The sequence below is a fragment of the Pipistrellus kuhlii genome, unplaced genomic scaffold, assembly GCF_014108245.1.
Source record: "Pipistrellus kuhlii isolate mPipKuh1 unplaced genomic scaffold, mPipKuh1.p scaffold_m20_p_11, whole genome shotgun sequence".
In the NCBI taxonomy this organism is placed as follows: Eukaryota; Metazoa; Chordata; class Mammalia; order Chiroptera; family Vespertilionidae; genus Pipistrellus; species Pipistrellus kuhlii.
The window spans coordinates 16,365,882-16,387,828 of NW_023425416.1; the positions used below are offsets into that span (position 1 = coordinate 16,365,882).

The 21,947-nt window shown below is 52.5% G+C and overlaps 1 protein-coding gene across 1 annotated transcript in view; it reads right to left on the reverse strand.

Moving 5' to 3' along the window:
• DNAH1 (dynein axonemal heavy chain 1) overlaps window positions 1-21,539 on the reverse strand; it is a 68,355-nt gene extending 46,816 nt beyond the window's left edge. The window contains exons 1-13 of the mRNA XM_036430956.2: window positions 21,175-21,539; window positions 20,151-20,223; window positions 17,926-18,100; window positions 17,342-17,498; window positions 16,317-16,449; window positions 13,199-13,360; window positions 12,374-12,626; window positions 4,147-4,304; window positions 3,442-3,653; window positions 2,536-2,834; window positions 1,650-1,800; window positions 724-917; window positions 405-630 (exon numbers count right to left, since the gene is read on the reverse strand). Coding sequence (XP_036286849.2) covers window positions 405-630; window positions 724-917; window positions 1,650-1,800; window positions 2,536-2,834; window positions 3,442-3,653; window positions 4,147-4,304; window positions 12,374-12,626; window positions 13,199-13,360; window positions 16,317-16,449; window positions 17,342-17,498; window positions 17,926-18,100; window positions 20,151-20,223; window positions 21,175-21,510 — 2,529 coding nt within the window. The 5' untranslated portion in view covers window positions 21,511-21,539. The remainder of the gene's footprint in view (window positions 1-404; window positions 631-723; window positions 918-1,649; window positions 1,801-2,535; window positions 2,835-3,441; window positions 3,654-4,146; window positions 4,305-12,373; window positions 12,627-13,198; window positions 13,361-16,316; window positions 16,450-17,341; window positions 17,499-17,925; window positions 18,101-20,150; window positions 20,224-21,174) is intronic.
• Between the last annotated feature and the right edge of the window lie 408 nt (window positions 21,540-21,947).

The following is a 21,947-nucleotide window of genomic DNA, read 5'->3' on the forward strand; positions in this document are numbered from 1 at the left end:
GGGCAAGAGCATCACCAAGCACACTTCACCTTTCCCAGCCTCCTGGGCTGAGCCTACACACACACACACACACACACCGCGACTTTTGAGGCCTGCACTTACACATCCTCAGCTCTGTGAAACAACCCACCTCAGGGTGTTCTTCATGAGAAGTTCCCAGTTCTCTACAAGCTTAGAGAAGGAGGTAGCAGCACACCCTTCCTGGCCCCCCTCCCCCATGGGACAGCTCTCTGCAGACAGGCAGGGTCAAGGCAGGATGGCTTCCAGGCCCTTCCTCTGGCCTGGTGTCTGCAGACACCCCTGACCTTGTCTGGAGACATCTTGCTTGTGGGAGTTCACCCTGGACACAAGGGTACAGGTGTTGCTGCGTCACTGGGGCTGGACCCGGGTGGGGGGACACTTACGTCTTCCACTTCCTTGTGCAGGTTCTTGGCCAGGATGTCCAGCATGGAAGTGGCCAGGGCCTTGCGCTTCTTGGACAGGCTCTGCTTGACATTGTCCACATTTATGTAGAAGGGCCCAATGATGAGGCTGCTGGGCAGCGAGCTGTCCAGGACCTCTTTCTCCTGTAGGTGGGTGAGCACCACCTTCTGCACCTGCTCAGCTGACGGGGATCGTGTCTGGTAGTCCCTGTGGACAATGGGCACACAAGGGGTAGAGGGTGATGAGAGTGTGGGTGGGGGTCACACAGACATACTCAGAGGCACACACGCACACACGCACTTGAGGAATGTGCTGATGTCATTGTTGTTCAGATCCAGGTACTTTCTGTACTTCTTGGCGTAAGCCTGCAGTGGGATCATGGCCTTGCGCACAGCGTTGGCGATGGTGGCCCTCAGCTCCTCCACCAGGGGCTCATGAAGTCCCACCGACTCCAGCAGGGGGTTACCGCTGATGAAGATGTCTTCCATCACCAGCTGTGGAGTGGAGGTGGGGCACAGAACTGGATGAGCCATGAGCAGGTGGGCAGAGGAGTTGGAAATGTGATTCAAAGACTGAGTGTGGCCGCACACATAGAGCATGGTGGGGTGGGGACAGGGCAGGGCTGTGGATCAATACAAGACCAAAAGCCCCATAGATTCCACCAAGGGGCACTGTCTTTTTCCATCTGTGCCTAACTCAGCCCATTGGCAAGGAAAGAAACAGATGGAACAACCAGGTCAGTGATGGCTCTGACTGACCAGCAAGGAAGACAGGAGGGAACTGGAGCTACAGAGGCTGTGGACCAGGGCTTGGGCTCTGTGCAGATCTGGTAATGAAATGGGGACTTCTGACGAGAGTGTGGAGGTTGGTCCGTGTCCACATCTTAGCTGAAGGGAGAGGTCAGGAGCAGGGTGGGGTCAAGAAGGTGGGATCTGGGTCAGACATGGCTGTGGCAGAAGTGGACCAGTGAGCCCAGTTGGCATCACAAGTCTGACAGCAGCTGTGTGACCTTTGTCTAAACTTCCCTGAGTCTCACAACAAAATATGGATGTTGATGGTTCCCAACTCAGCCGTGGTGAGGATGAAATGAGCTACTCAAGAGTTAAAGGGCGGGGCACCCTGCAGCCAGGTGAGAGGCCCAGGATAAAGCTGAACTCTCAGGGCAGCACCTGGGGCTGCAGTAGCCACTATCAGCGGAGCAGCAGGTGCCTGGGCCTTGTGGGTACCTTCTCCAGCTGGGGCACTGCGTGGGTGGCCAGGATGCCCTTGTCGAAGAGGTTGAGCAGAGCGGTTTCGAACTGCTCTAGCGGCGTGCTGTAGTGCACTCCTGAGTTGTCCAGCACCAGGTCCACGATGAACAGAGGATTCTTCCGAGGCCTGTGGGGCAATGGCGGGCTGACCATAGGCAGGGGCCTGAGGAGCCCTGAGTGCAAAAGGCCCAGCCCTCTGCCCTTTCTGCCACCATGGTGGCTCTTGAGCTCTCCATGCATGAGACTTGCCTCCTCCCTTCTCCCAGAAACCTCCAAGTTATGAGAGAGAAAGCCCCAGACCAGCCAGATAGGCTCTGGCCACTTACTCAGAGTTCCATGTGCACCAGGGAGGGGGAGGCCCCTCTGTGTGGAGTTCATCAGGACAGGTTGGCCACACCCTGGGCACTGTGGGTCCCCACTCTCCCTGGGGGCCTCCAGCCTTGGCTCCCAATATTCACTACATATGACAAGTCTCAAACCTGGATACTAGCTGGGCCTCCGCTCTGCATTCTGGATTGCCACCCACCCACCCGGACTTCTGATGGCATTTCAATCATCCCGTGTACCCTGACTCCTGCCAGCTCCCCTTGGGGCTTGGTCCTTGGTCCTAGGAGTGAACACCAGAGTCAGCCTTGTCTGCTCCCCCTGCAGCCAGAATGAAGGTCACACAGAAATGCAAGCCAGGACGGAAGCCAACAACCAGGGTGGAAGCCAGGATCTCCCTGCTGTCCAGGGCCTGGCAGTGATGGGCACCCTGACACTGGTCCCCTTGGTCCCCACACCTTGTACCACCATCCTAGCCACTGGGGCCTGGCAAGGAATAGTTATGGTGTCAACAGGAGCCTCGGCCCAGGGGGCCCACCTATAGGGGCTGTTGATGAAGTCTTCGCCCCATTCCATGTCTTCAGTGCAGTCCAGCACGCTGCAGCAGGCGTCACTGATGAACTGGGAGAAGCTGCTCAGCGAGTCCTGCACCAGGAAGCGCAGTGTGTCCTGCAGCATGTACTTGATCAGCTCCATCAGCTTGCGCAGCTTTGACATGAGGTACACCTCCCAGTTGTTCTCGTAGAGGTTGTACCAGCCCTTGCTCATGTCCCGCAGGCTGCTGCGCATGGCCACCTTGAGCGTGCTGATCCAGCTGTCCTTGAGGAACATCTGCACCTGGAGTGGCCAAAGGTGGCGTCATGTGGCCACCCTCGGGAACCGCTGCCACAGCTGCCATGCTCAGGGACTCCAGGCACCAGGGTGCTCTAGTGGCCTCAGGACTCAGACTACACAGGGATCTCCCCCAAGCCAAACTTATTGACAATCCCTGCCAACCAACACCCTCCGGTGACCCTGTGAACCAGGCTGCTCTGGGGGAAGCAGGGAGAAAGGAGAAGCGAAGCAGGGCTTTCCTTCCAGCCAAGGGAGAGAGAGAGAGAGACAGACACCAGAAATGAGGCAGAGACATAGAATGGAGCAGAGAGGGACAGAGACAGAGGAAGCCTTCAGGCCATCTGGCAGGGTCTCCCATGAGGTGGAACCCCTGCTCTCTGGTACCCGATCCTCAGGGAGACACAGGGTGCATGGCATTCCTGCTTTTGCTTCAGAGGCCACTAGGGTCAGGATAGAAAGTGACTGGCTCTCCTTTTCTCTTCAGGGTGAGCCACCCCCCTTGGCACCCACCCCAGCCTAGCAGAGGTGCAGGAAGAGGCGAGGCCTGGTTTGTAGGAGAGCAGAGCTCTCAGCCTCACCACTGGCTCGTGTGCCCTGGGTGCCCACGTACCTGAGCGAAGGTCTGTGACTGGATCTGCTCGAACTCCTCCAGGCGGCTGTACTTAGAGAGGCTCGAGTGGAACAGGGACATGGAGATCACCTTGTTGCACTCAGCCCGCACCTTGCTAAGGGCTGTGATGACCTCCGGCCGCGTGAGCAAGGACGCAAAGGTGAAGTCCCCCTTCTGCTCCCGGAAGGGGTACTTGGGGACACTCACCAGCCCTGGAGGGAAGGGGTGGGGGCCAAAGACCAGTGTCAGATGGGCCTAGGACACACCCGGGGTCAGGACAGATCTAGAGGGACATAGCTCCTGCCTCCTCCCTGGAAGAGGCACACATGTCCCCAGAACCGCTCTTTCCACGGTCTGTTAGAGGGGCCCTGGGGCCCCGCAATGAGGTGCCTGCTCTTGGGTGTGGAGCCCCTCTGGGTCACAGACCTTCTGAAGTGGGTGAGAACTGTGAACCCTCTCCCCATCCACTCCTGCCCACTCTGCACACAACCCCTGATGTCCATCTGGGCCTACCCTGGGATAGCAAGAAAGGATGTGGGCAACCAGGACACTTGGAATGCCCACTGTCCATGCCCTCCCCAGCTTCCCGGGCCCTTTATACATGCAGAAGATGGACCCCAGGGAAAGAAGTTCGCAGAGATTGGGGAGCTCAAAGCCAGGAGGACTTGGGGGGACCTAACGTCCTCCTTTGCCTAATGCCCTCACCTTGCGCGGGCACCTTCTCCTCTTCCTTCTTAGGCAGGGTCACGTAGGAGAACGTTTCGGGCTTGGAGGAGACAATTTGGTCAAAGTTGATCTTGTTCATGCTGCGCTCATAGTCTAGGTTCACTTCTCTGGCTAGACTGCTGAGCTGCTCCAGAACCCTGTCCATGGGGACCGAGAGAGGGGTCAGGGGGCTCCACACACGCTGTCACCTACCCTGGAATGGGCCTGGGGACATGGGTTTGGTGTTTCCTCTGGCATGGATGGACGCACCTCCCACCTAGACCCCTGGCCACTGACCTCATTACCCTTGTCAGCTGCCTCTTTCATGACATTCCCACCCTCACATCAGTCCCTGCCTCTGCCCAGTTTGCTTCTCACTTCTCACTTCTCAAAATCATCTAGTGCAGGCCACCCTCCCTGTCTAGTCCCCTCACCCTCACCCCTGCCCATTCTAATCCACTCCCTGTGCCCACCTAGTCCACCCCCAGGCAGCCCCTGAGTTCATAGAGGTACCAAGCTCTCACATATCTTTGAGCTTCTGCATACGCGGTTCCCTCTGGCAGCCACACCTGATAGATCCAGACCCAACTCCACTTGAGCAGCCTTGCTCCTCCCTGGGGGTTTCTGTCCTGGGCATCTTTGTCCTCTTTGGGTGAAGGAAGGCCCCATATATGCTCCCACAGTGCTCCCCTAGCCTTGACATTCTTGGTCCCCTCTGGTCAATAAGCACAGGACGAGGAATAGTGTGTGCATGGGGTCCAGCTTATGGTCATTTCTGCAGAGCCTTCAACAGGGCTTTGTATCAAAGGGTTCCCAGTACGCAGGTGTTGAGTGCACACATAAAGAAATGAATCATCCAAAGACTAGAGGCACCAAACAGACTGCCAAACCTCAGAGGAAGGCAAGGGACGTTTGGGGAGGAGGATGGGGGAGAAATCAACCAAAGAACTTGTATGCATGCATATAAGCAAAATCAAGGGACACAGACAGTATAGGGGTGAGGGGCTGTGCTGGGGGTGGTGGTGGTGGTGGTGGTGGTGCAGGAGCAGGTGGGAGAGATCAATGGGGGAAAAAGGAGACTTATATAATACTTTCAACAGAATAAACAAACAAACAAAAGAAACAAATGAAAGCATGTCCATGGCTCAGAGCCCCATATGACAAGCAGGTAAGGCTATGGTGAGAGGTGGCTCATGACATCCAGAAGCCCTCCTGTTGGCCAGGTACCTCCTTCACCAGTCCTTGGCCTGCAGCTCTCCTGCGCTTCTCTGCTGCCCAGTCCAGCAGACCCAGCTCAAGCGCTGCTTCCTTCCTCCAATGACCAATAACTGAGGCAAACACAAAAAACCAAGCCCCCTTATCCTGTCTCCCTCAGGATAAATCCTGTGGTGGCATTCATGCTTTAGAGTTCCCCAGGTGATCAGAGGCTAGCATCGTCCTAAATCCACATCTTTGCCTCATTGCTTCCTCTACCATATCCTTCTCTCCCCTACAGATTTCTCCTGAGAGGACTTCATCAACAAATCAATCACTTACACAAGAATCCACGAATCAGACTTTGCTTCCAGGGACTCTGACCTGTGGCAGGACTTAATGGACCCTGAGCCTGTGCTTCAGAAACAGCTGCTGCCATCCAGCCTGGAGATGAAGCCAGCATGCACTGGAGGCATGCTGAGCCCCACACACCGAGCCTGAGGCCGCCTGCATCAGATTACTTATTACAACTAAAGTAGTGTACTAGTGTATTTCCCTGATGTCTAAACCAATCTGAGCCCAGCATCTTTATTATGTAAATGTTCTAAAATACCTAAAACTGAAGAAATGGGATTCTGGGCAACGAAGGTAATAGTGGCTACATCAATTCAACTCGCCCAGCACATGCTCAAAAACACATACATACATACATACATACACACACACACACACACACATACATACATACATTATAAAGAAAAAAGAAAAGCAAGAACAAATAACACTTTTAGCATAAATAGAATAGAGAGAAGGCTCAAACTTCACATTATTTTGAAGTAGAAAAATAAACATCAACTCCTGCTTCAAGCCTTCCTGGAGAACAAGGGAAGACTGAGGAAACTGTGAAAGAGGGAGTGGTGGTAGCCCTAAGATTGATCTAAAGTCCTGCCAGAAAGAGCAAGCCCATCCCCACCTGCAAATATACTGAGCAAGAGTCCTGGAAAGGCATAAGGAAGAAACTGACTGCATGCATTCAGCGTAGCTTCTCAGAATCATGAGGAGGAAGGTGACAGGAGAGAGGAGTCATTTGGAGATTGGACAGTGACTGGGGAAAAAGTAAAAGTGAAAAATTTGAGTCCTAAAAGATAAGAGAACAAAAAGAAAACTTGGAGGACACACAATTTTGGAGGACACACAATTCTTCTTACACACACACACACACACACACACACACACGCACAGCTATCCATTAAAAAACAGAAAACTAGTTTGTTACACTAACAGCAGAGGGCAACCTTATTCTGTTGTAAAACATCCCAAATCCATTGAAGTGAGTAGGTGAAAGTGAAGTACAATTTTTGAAGTTACTATAAGAAAAAGAGAGAGAAGACTTTAACTGATGAAAAGTCTCATGCACTCCTTAAACAAACAAACAAACAAACAAACAAACAAACGGAGAAAACTAACACAGCTCTTCAAACTGAACTAAACATCTTCAAAAAGTATTTGGGCACATGAACAAAACACCTTAAATCAGACTCAAAAACACAACACAGAAATAAAAAAATGGGAAGAAAAGATATTTGACTGAAAATAAAATAAATGGAAGAAACAAAATTTTCTCAGGAAGGAAGGTTAAATTACAAGGTGCCCAAGGAAGAAGAGAGCCAAATAAATAAATGTAATCATAGTCAATTAAAAAATGTAATAAAGTACATTAAAGAAAGGCAGGAATATAACCAAGAGAATAAAAATGATAAAGAAAAAGAACTCCGGAGCAGCCGGGTCTGGAGCGGCCAGGCCCTGAGCAGCAGCTGCCAGGCTGGGAGCGGCCAGACCCGGAGCAGCAGCTGCCAGGCTGGGAGCGGCCAGACCCGGAGCAGCATCTGCCAGGCTGGGAGCGGCCAGACCCGGAGCAGCCGGGTCGGGTGCGGCCAGGCCCGGAGCAGCAGCTGCCAGGCTGGGAGTGGCCAGGCCCAGAGCAGCGGCTGCCAAGCTGGGAGCGGCCAGGCCTGGAGCAGCCGGGTCGGGTGCGGCCAGGCCCAGAGCAGCAGCTGCCAGGCTGGGAGTGACCAGGCCCGGAGCGGCCGGGCCCAGAGCAACCAGGTCCAGAGCAGCTGGGCCGGGTGCAGCCAGGCCCGGAGCAGCAGCAGCCAAGTCCAGAGCAACTAGGTCGGGAGTGGCAGTGACCAGACCCGGAGCAGCTGGTTGTGGAACGAACCAGAGCAACAGAGGCCAGGCCCGGAGCAGCCAGGCCCGGAACAGATCGCTCCTCGCCTGCCCCTGCCCCACAGCTGCCTCTCAGACATGGCTGGAAACTTTTGCGGAAACTTGAGGGTCTGCTGAATCAAGTGATGAAGGCTTAGATCTGGATGTGTTGAGTTAGTATAGCGCTGGGGTATTGATCTGTGAGTACCTTGGGTGGGGCCTGGATGAGGCTGGTTGACCTATTTGGAAATGTCTTTTGTGTGAAGTGTATCATTGGGCATGTGGAGGTATTATTGATATGAGAAAATGCTAAGTAACTGATTTACTATCTGAAAAGGGATTTACTATCAGGGAAAGGGAGGGAGGAAGAGACTGAACATAAACTGTGCACCTATGGATGAGGACAATGGGGGATGGGGAGGGGACGGAGGGTGGGGTGGGAACCTGGTAGAGGGGGGAAGAAATGAGGAACCTTTGTAATAATATGAACAATAAAGATTGATTTAAAAAAAAGAGAGAAAAAAAAGAAAAAGAACTAAAAGGGGTCAGAAAATGGTTGAATTAGAAATTGGCAAAGAAGCAGCAAGACAGAGAGGTAGATAGATAGATATAATGGAATCTCTGATGAAGAAAAATAAAACAATAGGACAAAACTAATATTTAAAACCAATATTCAGGAGAAGGAGGAGGCGTGCAGTTGGTAGACAGCTGGAGAATTTTGGGCTGCTGAGCCATTCGTCCATACATACCAACAACCCTTGTCAAACTAGCCCCTATCTTCCTAGTTACTTCTTCTCCAGGGACGCCCCACCCCACCCTAAACCAACCCCTCTCTTCCTCCATTCTTCACAAATCTATTGATTCTTTGTCTAAAAAGAACAAAAACTTCCGGCTCTGGAAAACACACACACCTGTAATTCAAAAGGAATTTCCAGAAATAAAAGAATATCTGAATTTCTGTGTTTAAAAGGCCCATTGTGTATTTGGGAAAACTGACCCAGAATGATCAACTCTGAGGCATACTGTAGTAAAATGATTGGGCTTTAAAGATTAAAAAAATCCTCAAGGACTTCAAGCAAAATAATCAAATAGCTTACAAGGGATGGGGCGTTGGACTGGTATCAGGCTTTCCAAAAGCAACATACAAAGCGAGACAATCATTAAAACTAAACAAATCCTAGCCAGTTTTGCTCAGTGGATAGAGCATCAGCCACGGACTGAAGGGTCCCGGGTTCGGTTTTGTTCAGGGTGCATGCAGGTAACTGATGTGTCTCTCTCACATAGATGTTTCTCTCTCTATGTCTCACCCCTTCCCTTCCAACTCTCTCTAAAAATCAATAAATGGAAAGAAATATCTTCCAATGAGAATAACAAACAAACAAACAAAACCCTCTAGGAATAAAAGTGTGAACCAAGAATTTTATATTCAGTCAGGTTGTCCTTCAAGTTTTAAACATGCAAGAACTCTAGAACGCTATACTCTTGAGCCTTTATAAGAATATAACGGAAGAGGAGCTGAACCCAACCAAGAGACTAATGGGGTTCCAGACACATTACCCCAAAATATGGACCTTCGCATACTGAATGTTTTAAGCTGAAGGAATAGAAGGACTTTCTTTCTCCCCTATGAAATGATAGGGAAAACGTCAGGAAAGAAGACTAATATGCTTAATATACTTAATTGTAGACTTGAGGCGAACACAAAGATACAGATGAGACTGAAAAAATATCATGAAAAATATGTTAAAATATTCAGTAAAAAAAGCAACTAAAAATGGAAGGAGAAAGCAGATGAGATTGAGGATTGTTGCATAGGAAATAGAAGAGAGTTAGGAATACCATTAAAAACTGAAAAACTGGATATTAAAAGGTTAAGTAGGAAAGCAGGGGTTTACAGGCATTATAAAGAGGATAAGTACAAAAGAATCCACTAAAATGAAAGTACAAACTTTCCTAAATACCAAAATGAATTTTTAAAGTACAAGAACAAAGAAAATACATCATGTAGAGCAGGCGTCCTCAAACTTTTTAAAGTGGGGGCCAGATCACGGTCCCTCAGAGAGCTGGAGGGCCGGACTATATGAACTACTAATTCCTACTGTAACACCTCGGCTGCGCTCACTGCCCAAAAAACCTGGCGGGCCGGATCAGACTCCTCTGCGGGCCGAATGTGGCCCGCGGGCCGTAGTTTGAAGACCCCTGAGAGAAACACAGCATCTATAATAATAAAAGTGTAATATGCTAATTAAACCAGACTTCCTTCCAGACATCCTTCCAGATGACCTTCTGGATGAGGCTGGAGCTGCTAGCAAAGCCCAGCTCCCGGGTGCCAGAGGGAAGCTGGTGCTGGCAGCTGGGGGAAAGAAGGCCTACTCTTGCATGAGTTTTGTGCATCAGGCCTCTAGTAATAACTATAATCCTATCTAATAAAGGAGTAAAATGCAAATTGACTATCACTCCAACACACAAAATGGATGCCCCCATGTGGACACAAGATGGCCAGCAGGGGAGGGCAGTTGGGAGGGACCAGGCCTGCAAGGGAGGGCAGTTAGGGGCAATCAGGCTAGCAGGGGAGGGCAGTTAGGGGTGACCAGGCCTTCAGGGGAGGGGAGTTAGGGTGACCAGGCCTGCAGAGGAGGGCAGTTAGGGGCAATCAGGCTAGCAGGGGAATAGTTATGTATCAATCAGGCTGGCAGGGCAGTGGTTAGGGAGTGGTCAGACTGGCAGGCAAAAGCAGTTAGGGGCAATCAGGAAGGCAGGCAGGCAAGCAGTTGGGAGCCAGCAGACCTGGATTGTGAAAGGGATGTCTGACTGCCTAGTTAGGCCCTATCCTACTGGGATCAGGCCTAAACAGGCAGTCGGATATCCCTCAATGGGTCCCACATTGGAGAGAGTGCAGGCTGGGCTGAGGAACACACTCCCTGGTGCACATAATTTGTGCACCAGGCCTCTAGTGTTAAATAATATGACATAATTGAGATTAAACATATCAGCTCTACCACTTATTACAAGAAAAATATTTTTAGTTTGATTCACAAAGACCCAATATATTGATAACAAGATCTCTCTAAAACAGAAAGGCTAAAAATAGAGGGATGGACAAAGATGCATCAGAAAGATGGAAACAATAAAAAAAGCCAGATTATAATTCTGATATCAAACAAAGTAAAATTCAAGTTAAAAAGCAGTAGGCCTGATAAAGGACACTTTTTAACGCTAAAAGCTGCAATTCATAATAATGATATAACATTTTATCTCAGTGGACAAAAAGTAAGTGAAGATATAGAAGACATAAATAACAGTAATCAATAAAGTAGATTTTATGGAATATATAAAATGTATAAAATATATAATACATATTATATATTTTTATGAAATATATATTATGTATATTATATATAATATATATTATTAGAGTATAATACACCCTAATAATTGATATAATTTTATCCCCTAATACTAGAACTATGTTCCTTCCCAAGTACAAATAGAATATTCACAAAAACCGATTATATATTAGGTCACAAAGAAAACATCAGCAAGTTTTTTTTTTTTTTTTTTTAAAGCTAATTTCATGTTGACTTTATTTTTATTTTATTTTATTTTTTATTTTTTTAAAATATATTTTATTGAGTTTTTACAGAGAGGAAGGGAGAGAGATAGAGAGCTAGAAACGCCGACGAGAGAAACATCGACCAACTGCCTCTTGCACACCTCCTACCGGGGATGTGCCCGCAACCAATGTACCAATACATGCCCTTGACCAGAATCGAACCTGGGACCTTTCAGTCCGCAGACCGATGCTCTACCACTGAGCCAAATCGGTTTCGGCAGCAAGTTTTATATAATAGAAATATTGTAGCCCTACCTGATTTGGCTCAATAGATAGAGCATTGGCCTGTGGACTGAAGGGTCCTGTGTTCAGTTCTGGTCAAGAGCACATGCCTGGGTTACAGGCTCACTCCCCAGTGGAGGGCATGCAGGAGGCAACTGATCAATGATTCTCTCTCATCATTGATGTTTCTATCTCTCCTTCTCCCTTCTTCTCTGAAATCAATAAAAAGAAATAAAAAATAAAAAGAAATGATTTTCCAGTAGCAATGAGCTAATAACCCAGATCTTGCCTTTTAAATACCATTGCCCACTAAAAGGAACCAGAGCTCCTTGGAGAAATAGCTGATTTCGGGGCTAGGTCTGGGAAAGTACAAGTTGAGTCCAGAACTTCTTGCTGTGCCATAAAGTAAAAACGTGCTAAAAAAAAAAAAACAACAACACACAACAATAGGAATATATCAGAAGGACACTGGAATCACCTTGAGGAGGCTACCACTGGCCAAATCTGGAAAAATTTGAGCATAAAAAAAAATGGTAGTAATAGATTATAACCCTTTGAATAGGAACCCATGAGTCCACATTGATAGTAAGAGATCTGAAAATGAATAAGAATTTATTTGGGTCCAAGAAGTCCATGGTTCCCTAGCCGGTTTGGATGACTGGATAGTGTCGGCCTGCGGACCAAAGGGTCCCGGGTTCAATTCTGGTCAAGGGCACATGCCCAGGTTGCGGGCTTGATCCCCACTAGGGAATGTACAGATGGCAGCCAATCATTGACTCTCTCTCATCATTGATGCTTCTCTCTCTCTCTCTCCCTTCCTCTCTGAAATCAATATACTATATATATAAAAGTCTATAGTGCAGTGGGCAAGATAGCCCTGAACAGATAAGAATGAAGGGAGCACTACCCCCAGGCAGCACTAGATCCCCACAGGAAGGCTTCCTAGAGGTGGCAATGTTCGGGCTTGGGGAAGGTCTGGCAGGGACTCACATGGGCCCTTTGCGCATCCGGGGCGTGCTCATGGCCCACTGCTTGATCTTGCTCATGCTCTGCTCGTTGAGGAGCTGCTGGCCCTCGGAGGGCATGCAGTCCACATAGAGGTTGTACAGCAGCAGCGCCTCCGTGTTCTTGCGTAGGGCATTGGCCTCGACCACACGCTGCGTAAACACACGTGGGTCCTCAGCACAGAAGAGAAGCTGGATCCGTGGCACCCAGTATTGGCAGCTCATGAGGGGTGGCCTTCCTGAGACCGAGGCGTGGGGTGGGGGGGGTGGGGGGGAGAGAATACTCTGTCAGACCTCTGGGCTGGACACCAGGCTGAAGCCTGGCTCCATGGCTGCTGCATGGTAGCCCCAAGCAGGTTGTTCCCTTTTCTGATCCCCATCACATCTGTGAAATGGGTCTGATGACACTCCCTGCCCTGCCCACCTCCCAGGTTGTCTTGGATGGATGTGAAAGTGCTTTGCAAACTGTAAAGAGCTTTGCACAAACAAGGAACTATACAGGGGTGGCTGGTTACATGCCCACTCCTTGATGCCACACCAGGGCAGACATCACCAATGGAGGGCCTCGGGCTCCTTCTTAGCATCATGCTGAAGGTGGCACATATCAAATAATGGCCATTTGCCCTTCCTGGGGTCTCTGAGTGATGGGCCCTCTGATCTCACTGGTCAGGAACAGACAGCCACAGGACAAACGGAGCGAGGGAGAATTCCAACCAGAGCTGGCTGTGCCCATGGTGGGGGTTGGCTTCAGTCAGAGGCAGGCACAACCAGAGCTGGGGGTCCGCCTGGGTCAGGGTCAGGAAGCTTGTACCTTCAGCAGTGACCCCTCCGTTCACGATGGGCTGCCCCATCTCATCTCGCACCAAGCCGTTCTCGTCTGTCTTGTGCACCAGGTACAGGTTCTTGTCCTTGTCGTAGTCCAGGACACCAACACTGCACCATTTGTACTTCAGCTCCTGACTTTTGGGGTCCTCTGAAATAGGATGGGAACCCACCAGTGTTCCCTGCACGGGGTGAGGGGCCTCTGAGTGTGAGCAGCAGGGGCTGGAAACAGGTCTCAGAGGTCACTAGTCCGGCCTCCCTCCCACAGGAAGGCCCCCTCTGGCCCCAGCCGAGCGGAGTCCTTGCTTCCTCCCAGCTGAGCTGGACTCTGGAGAACCCGGGCGGCAGGAGGAGCCAGATGGAGCAGGCCTCTCAGCCCTTGCGCTCAGCATGTCCCCAAAGGGGCAGAGAGAGAGACAGGAAAGCCATAGCAACAGACCTATAGAGGGTCAGGTTGTAAAGGTCATCATGTCTGAGCTAGACCCCTTTAAACAGACCAAGTCCGGGTGACGTATGCCCTCCCCATAGGCCGAGGAAGGGCAAGCAACCTGCACCCTCCCCCAAGGCTGCCTGTGGCAGCTGAGCCGAGCCCCTCCTATCAGGACAGCCTCAGGGGGAGTAGAAGCCTGCTGCCCTGTGATGTCCTCAAGGGGCCTCGGGCCTATTGGGTCTGGGTGAGCCTCCTTCCTCCACTTCCAGGCTGAAAGCCTGCTTCTGCAGCTCCCCTCCTGCCACTGCACCCCACACATTTCTCTCCTGGAGTCTAGCTCTCCCTGAGACTTTGGAGCTCGCTCCTGCCTCTGTATTGGCTGCGCCCTCTGTCAACAGGCTTCACTCGAGTTACCTTATTGCTGGTTTGTTCCCTGCTCAAGTGGTTTCTCCCTGGGAGAAGCCTCTCTGCCTAAAACAGCGCCTTTGCCCCAGGCACTCTGAGCGCTCAGGTCACACAGTGCAGCATCCTCTCCTGGTGCTGGTCAGCCTCCTCACACCAGCACCGCGCCCCAAGGGCAGGAGTGACCGTTGTCCCGCTTTGATTACAGCTGCGTCCCTATACCTAGAATGGAATCTGGTACTTATAGTAGGTGCTCAATCACCTTTTATAGAAGTTAAGACAGACATGGCATGGTGCCTGGCAGAGAAGGCCTCAATACAGCGGCTTAAAACAAATGTGGGCAACACAGAGTGGACTGAGGAAAGAAGGGCTGGCGTTCACGGAAAGCACTCCCTGAGCCCGATGCTGGCTAGATGAGTACAGGAGGTTGCTGTGGAATACCTCACCGGCTGTGGTTCTGCTTGTGCCTTTTAAATATGTTTTTATTGACTTTAGAGAGAGATGAAGAGAGCGATAGAAACATCGATGAGAAGAAATACTGATTGGCTGCTTCTTGCACATCCTTGGGGATTAAGCCTGAAACCCTGGCATATGCCCTGACCAGGAATCACACTGGGGTCTCCTGGTTCATGGATCGACAATCAACCACTGAGCCACACGAGCCAGGCTTTGGCTCTGTTTTTGTTTTCCTTTCTTCGTAAGTTCATTTTCTTTTTGAAAATGCTGACCTTGTCCTGGCTCAACACAGAGGAGAAGACATCACCAGAAGCCCCATGGAAAACGAGCTCTCTGGCAGAGACGCTCCCGGCCGGCCCTCCTCCAGCTTCAAGGCCAGGCCCCCGAGGGGCAGGAGCAGAATCATTCCGGGAGGCTGCTACTTGGTGCATTTCAGGTTAATGCAGCCCCAAACCTTCTGCTTTATTACCAGGAATTGGCAATCTGGGAACAGTTGAGTTAAATTATTTTTGTAATTAAGTAAAAAATAAAGGGAACATTCTAGGCTTCTTGTCTAGTTCAGAGAAATTGATTCCAGCATTAACCTGATTTTAAATTGAAACATAAAGTTAACAGCATGCTTAACGGACTCACTGAGGGCCCCCTGGACGCGGAGCAGCCTGAAAACTAACATGGCTCTTGCACGCCTACCTGCACCCGGCCCCCTCCTGTGCTCCATGGTGGCTGGTCCAGCCACTGGCAGGAAGCAGAGTGACCCTCAGCCTCGCATAGGGGCATGGCCACCTCCAAACTCCAACCACATGACCCAGACCTTCCAAGATGCCTGCACAGAGCCAGCCACACAGGGCGGGGGGTGGCCGAGGAAGCTCACCCTGGCACTGTTCCCAGCAGCAGCCGGCTGGAGAGAGCCTCCCAGCCCCCAGGCAGACCCCGCTCCAAAGGACATGCCAACACAGATAAGGCTGAGCAAACCTGGGCAGCAGTGTAGGTATGTGGGGCGGGGGAGGGGTGCGATAGTAGTTGCAAGTGTGTGTGTGTGTGTGAGAGAGAGAGAGAGGAGAGGAGAGAGAGGAGAGAGAGGAGAGAGAGGAGAGAGAAGAGAGAGAGAGGAGAGAGAGAGAGGAGAGAGAGAGAGAGAGAGAGAGAGAGAGAGAGAGGAGAGAGAGAGAGAGAGGAGAGGAGAGGAGAGGAGAGGAGAGGAGAGGAGAGGAGAGGAGAGGAGAGGAGAGGAGAGGAGAGGAGAGGAGAGGAGAGGAGAGGAGAGAGAGAGAGAGAGAGAGAGAGAGAGAGAGAGAGGAGAGAGAGAGAGAGAGAGAGAGAGAGACTGCATGTAAAAATGTGCATGAGTGTGACTGCATGTTTGTGTGTGGAATGGTGCATGGGATAGTGTGCTTGTGAATGTGTGTGATTATGTCTCTGAGAGTTTGCAAGTGTGTGAGTGTGTGCATTATTCATGTAGAGGTGAAGGCTGAGAGGCCACAATCTGAGCCGGAGCAATGGTGAATTCTGGGTGGTGGGATGAAAGGGTTCAAACTGTGCCCCTATTCACACTTGTACATCTCTAACAGACGTACATTTTTTATTACCATGAAGTCAAAGTTGTTTTGTTTTTAACTCTAGACACCATCCAGCAGTCCCTTCCCCAGCCCTCCACCGATGTCACCCCTGGTCCCTGCATTTCTGGCCTTTGTGTAGCCATCCCCTGGGCCTGAATGCCATCTGGGAGGTCTAAAAAGGTGGGGTCCTCACCTCCCAGGGCTCCCAGGTCCCAGGGCAGCCCATCCAGGGTCCTGCCCCCTCCCAGGCTGGCCCTGCTCACCGTGCCCCAGGACGTCATCAGTGGGCAGGAGGGCTTTTCCTGGGACTGGTCTCCTGACCTGAGAGCCTGGCTCCAAACCCATGTTGATCCACTCGCTGGGAGTCCGGCAGTCAAACTCCTCGTTGTCAAACACCTGGAAGAAAGCAGCAGATGTCAGGAGAAGGCAGCTCCACCCACTGGGGCCTGGGTGGCTGGGCGGGCAGAGGATGGGGCACCTCCGTAGGCTCCTCCAGGTGTAGGTGCTGCAGACTGGGGACCAGAGAGCTGAGCACCTCCTCTGCTGTCCACAGGGCCCATGAGTTCTGTCCATGGGACCTGGATCCTTGTCAAACTGAACCATCCGGAGGTTCAGGCAGAAGGGTACCTGGGGACTCCCAGGGGGATCCCTCCTACTGCTCAGGATCACACAGCTCAGGTCCGAGGCAAGAGGTGGCCTTTGGGTTTTCCTGAGCACCCCACCCAGACTTGGAAATGATGGGAGTCAGGGTTGTCAGGCCACCCTTAGCAGGCGATGTGCAACTGGATTCAGCTCTGCCTCCCCGAGAGACCTCAGGGCCATGGCGAGGAAGGATGGGGAGGCGGGTAAAAGCCAGGGCTGTTATCTTCCCTCCTTCTTCTCCCTGGGCTCAGTTTCCCCATCGGTACCCCAAAGGGGCTGCAATGATGTCCTCCACTCCATCTCCCCATCTCAGTGAGCTTAGAACGGTGTCAGGGAGGCCTGTACCTATCCCACAGTCCAGCTGGGCTGCTTCGTGGTGCCTGGGGGGGGGGCGGGGTCGGCAGGAGCAGGCCTACAGGCTGCCTAGGCTCCCAGGGAAGAAGTGGAGAAGCAGCATCCCATGAGTCCTCGGGCGCCTCTGTCCCAGCCCGGAATGCTTGAGACCCCTAGGGAACTCCATGATGCAGTTGCCATGATTGACAAGTACTTGTGATTGCCATGGGGTCCGCTTTCTGGTTTGACCCCTCAACTAAGGTCCTGCACCCCAACCCCCTGACGACCAGTCCTCCGTGGAAGCTGGGCTCACCTTCAGGGGGAGATAAATGGGGAAGAGCGGGTCGTTGCCCTGCTCGATGGTCTGCGGGTGGTAGAGGTCTGGGTGCCTGGGCATGAGCTTGTCGGAGTCGATGCCCTCATCGGCCAGCAACTGCTCAATGTCCAGGCTCAGGTACAGCCGCTTCCGCCTGGCGGAGGAAGACGAGGGAAATCTCACGATGGCTTGTGTGAACAGAGTGAATGTCAGCCAAAGCCCATAGGATCGAGGTGGCAGGGATGTGGCCCAGGGACCTCTCCAGAGCCCTCTGCCCCCCTGAGACGCATCAGGAAGCAGGCAAGGACTGGGCTGGTATACTGGATCCCAACTGCCCTTCTGTCCTGCCTGCAGTTCTACCACATTGACCCAAATGTCACCCTCCCCGACTCCACAGCAAGGAAAGCACTCTGCTCCTATTAAAAGACCAAAGGCTAGAGGCTTTGATGTGAAAACTTGCTCCCAGACTCATGTTAGTGACCTCTGTGGGAAGGGTCACTGAATTGCCCGCTGTCCCTCACCCCAAGTTGTGGGGACACAGCCTCCCAGAGGGCAGGCCCTCCACAGCCCACCAGCCATACCTCTCAATCTCAATCTTGCGTGGGCACTGGCCTGGCAGCACCAGGAAGGGCACCTGCACCTTGGGCTCGTAGGCATGCAGCGGGAAGTCGGCCTGGGTGAGCACCTCGGTGGTGGCGCCGATGCGCTCCCACTTCAGGCGCTCCTCAAAGTCCTCAGGAAGCTCAAAGGTGCTGACTGCAAGGGGGGGGGGGGGGCACCAGGAGCTGCAGAGACTCAGGCTGGAGCCCAACCCCCCCCCCCCCCAAAAAAAAAGCAAAGCACTAGGCAGGCATGAGGCATCCACACTACTCTGGGACATGGTGTGTATGTTAGCCTATGGCGGGGCAGTGGTGGGAGAAGCCAGACATGGTGCCAGGCACCCAAGGGAGTGCCAGCCTGAGGGACGAAGCCTCCCGAAGGTCTGCTTGGTCCTGCCCTCCTTGTCCAGAGCCAGCATGCTCCATCTTTCCCTTCCACGCTGCCCACGACCCCGGCACCAGTGGCCTTTACTCAGGCCAGATGCTGAACCAAACCTCCCGTGAGGACTACAACTGGACAGGAAGCAAAGGCATAGCTCCCTGCACATCTGGGATGGGTTCCGGCTATCCCCGCCCTCCTCCCCTTCCCTCACCCAAAGGATATCAGTCTGAATCCAGCCACTCCCTGGGACCGTTTTAAACTCAGGGCAACTGGCGGCCCTAGGGCAGAGGCACCACCACTGGGCCCTGGGCACCTTCTAGTCACACAATGGACACCTCTCCTTAGACACCAGGCCAGACAGAGGCGTTGTGCCACATCTGGGGGAGCTGGTAGAGAGACTTATTGGTAGGGTGGCCATTCCAGCTTGCCTGGTGCTGAGGTGTTGCTCATGGTTCGGGCTGTTAAATGGAAAGTTCCAGGAAAACAGACCGTGGCGCTGGGGAATGAGGCGTGGGAAGATGCTTCAGAGACTCAGGGGCTGCAGGGGCTCAGGACAGTTCAGTGATGGCCCACCTCCATCTCCTGGGGGCCTCTGACTCTCCTTGTGCCTCCCCCTCTCTCTGGGGCCCCACAAAAGCCTCCAGAGGCTCAGCTGAGCCCGTTCTTTCACCAGAACTGCCAAGTGCTCAGGAAACCTCGCAGCACAAGGTCTGGCCAAGAAGGCAGTTTTCAGACCCCTGGTCATCTGTTCTTGAGCCTGTGGGTCTATGACACCATTTCACTGCCAGAACATGGGCTGCTGGGCCTGCCCTGAATCTCAGGGCCAAGACGGAGCCAGGGCGAGGAAGCAAGGCCGGGCCTCTGGCCCCTGCAGCCTGGACCAGCCTGCTGGCAGCACAGAGGACTTCTCCTGCTGGCTGCCCAGAACCCTGACTGACACCACCCTGTGGCATTTCATCAGAGCTGCTGACCACCCCACCTTCCCTACCTTGGATGGTGGCAGCACCATTCCCAGCACCCTCACAGCTCTTACATCTGTGGTTTGTAACCATTTCCTGGGCCACATGTACTTGTGAGACTGTTGAACACAACAGGCTGGATCCTCAGATCACAGAATGCACACATATGATGTTTCCTCTGCCACTTTGGGGGTTCATAGATGCCACGAGACCCGTGGGTCCTGGCAGGATTAATCTGAGTGGCACCAACGAAGAGCCAGGTCTCTGCTGGGCTTGGAGAGCAGGGGTAGACAGCTAGGACCGTGGGACATCTGTGCCTGATGAAGGGCTGTCCTGTCTGCCAGCAGGACACTCCTCACCGCCACTCAGGACCCACCCTGCTCACTGCCTTTTCTTCCCTCCACCACTGGGACTGCCCCCCTTCCGGTCCTTACCAGACTCACCACAGACACAGGACAGAGTCCTTATGTCCTCTCTCAGCAAACAGCTCCTGTGCCAGGCTCTGTTCAAGGTACTGAGGCCCTAGCAGGGAACAGCTCAGACACAGTCCTGGCCTTCCCCAAGCCCCATCCCAGGGGAGGCAGAAAAGGCACATGTAAGAGCCCTGCCACCCCAGCTGGGAAGAGGGAACAGGAGCCCCGGCCCTCAGCACCCACTCCCTCCACGCGGTACCCGCGTTACAGCTCTGAGAGAGTGTGATAAAGCAGCTCACTCAGCACCCAGTTCAGTGAGCAGGGCCCTTGCAAAGCACCTCATCCCTTGTTATCCCCATTTTACATTAGAGGACACCATCAGCCAGGGTCTCACTGAAGCTAGAGGCCCTGCTTCTAACCTCACTCGCCCACCCAGCCCTCCAGGGCACTGACCTCTTGGGGTGAACTTGTCAAGGTCGGCCTGCCGTAAGAGGTTCTGGTTCATGTAAGGGCCACAGCATACTTCCTAGAAGCAAACCCCAAGGGGGCATAAACATCCCGGGGACAGGTAGGACCTGGGAAGGGACCCCAAGGCCAGGTGTCTCCCTGGAGTCCACTGGGGAGCACCACAGGGGAAAGGGAATGGGGCAGGACCTGAGAGTTAGTACAATTCCCCATTCGAGGCTGCAGTGGGCCCTACCCCTTCCGGTCTGGCACTCCTCCCTCCGAGAGCATTCCTGGTGTAGGTCCTGGAACTGAGCACAAGGCAGAGGTGTGCAAGGCCAGCAGGATCTGTGTGGATCTCCCATCTCCAGACAGTGGGTGTCAGTGGGTCCTTGTCCTATCTCTCTTGGCCCCTCCCCCGCCTAAAACCTTCCTAACACTGTCTGCTGCCTGAATGGCTCAGTGAACCCCCTCTTTGTCCTCTCCCTGCCCCAAACCTCTATGTCTTCTCTCACTGTGTACTTTCCTCCACATGGGCCATGAGCTCTGTCAGGGACCCTAAGCCTTTGTACCTTCTGCCTGGGAACTGTCCCCCCACTCAGACATCATCTTATCTCTTAGATCTCAGCAGTATGCAACCTCATCCAAGGACCCCTCCCAAACCAGAGCTGGGGAGTCATAACTTCTCCACCAAAGCCATTGCCCCATGACAATAGAGACATTATCTCTCATCTGTACTGCATCCAGTGCTCAGTCCAGGGCCTGTCACACAGCAGGTACTCAGTAATGAATTGTTGAATGAGTATATATAGGTGGACAGGTGGATAGTCAGGAGGACAGAAGGAAGGGTGGGCGGATGAATGGACAAGTTAATAGATGGATGGATCGACAGGTGGATGGATAAGTAAACAAATGAACTGATGGGTGGGTGGGTGGATGGGTGGATGAATAGATGGAAGGAAGGGAAAAAGGATGGGCAAATGGAACCCATAAGGAGGGCTCAGTTTTGGTAGGAGATGGCGGCCACACTCACCCCAAGTTCATCTAAGGATCCAGGGCTGAGGACATCAGAGTAGAATCCACGCTGCTTCATTAGTGGGTACTGCTTACCAGAGCTCGCCAGGGGCAATTTCTGGAGCTGCTCCAAATCCGGGAGTGTGGGCGGGACTACCGGCCAGGCTGCACCTGGGGACTGGAGCTCAGGGGTTGGAGGATTCTCCAGCTCAGAATCTGGTCCCAGAAAATTCTTTCTCAGGTTCTTCTCTAGGCTGGCAGGCGTCTTCCTCACACTGTACCGTGAGACCTCAGTAATATTGCATTTCTTAGAGCTACTTCCTGAGCAGAAGCTTTCTTTCTTAGCCGATTCCATGCTGCTTCTCGGGGCAATGTCCCAGCCAGAGCTCCTAGGAGAAGATACTGGTGTCACTGGGCCTCGCCAGCCTCTGCTCCGTCCCCAGGGACACCATCATACAGGATGCCTGTTTGCCACCCAAGACAGTCCCAGCCTTATATGCATGGATAAGAGGAGAGGGAGCGCCAAGAAGGGATGGTCTCTGCCTAGTCTGGACAGGCACAGAGCAGGAGGGTCCCATCAGGAGAGAGGGCCCTCCCTGCAGGTTGCCTGTGAGAAATGAGCCCCAGAGTCAGGGTTGAGTAAGAGAGACTGAGAAGCTCTGCAAATGCCCCTACCCCGATGCACCCTCCTGCACTTGCTCACCACTCTCCCCGTGTTAGAGAGCTAGGCCTGGCTTCTCACAACGGGGACAGAGGGCGGCCCAGAGCCCACTCACTCAAAGAAAGGCCCTG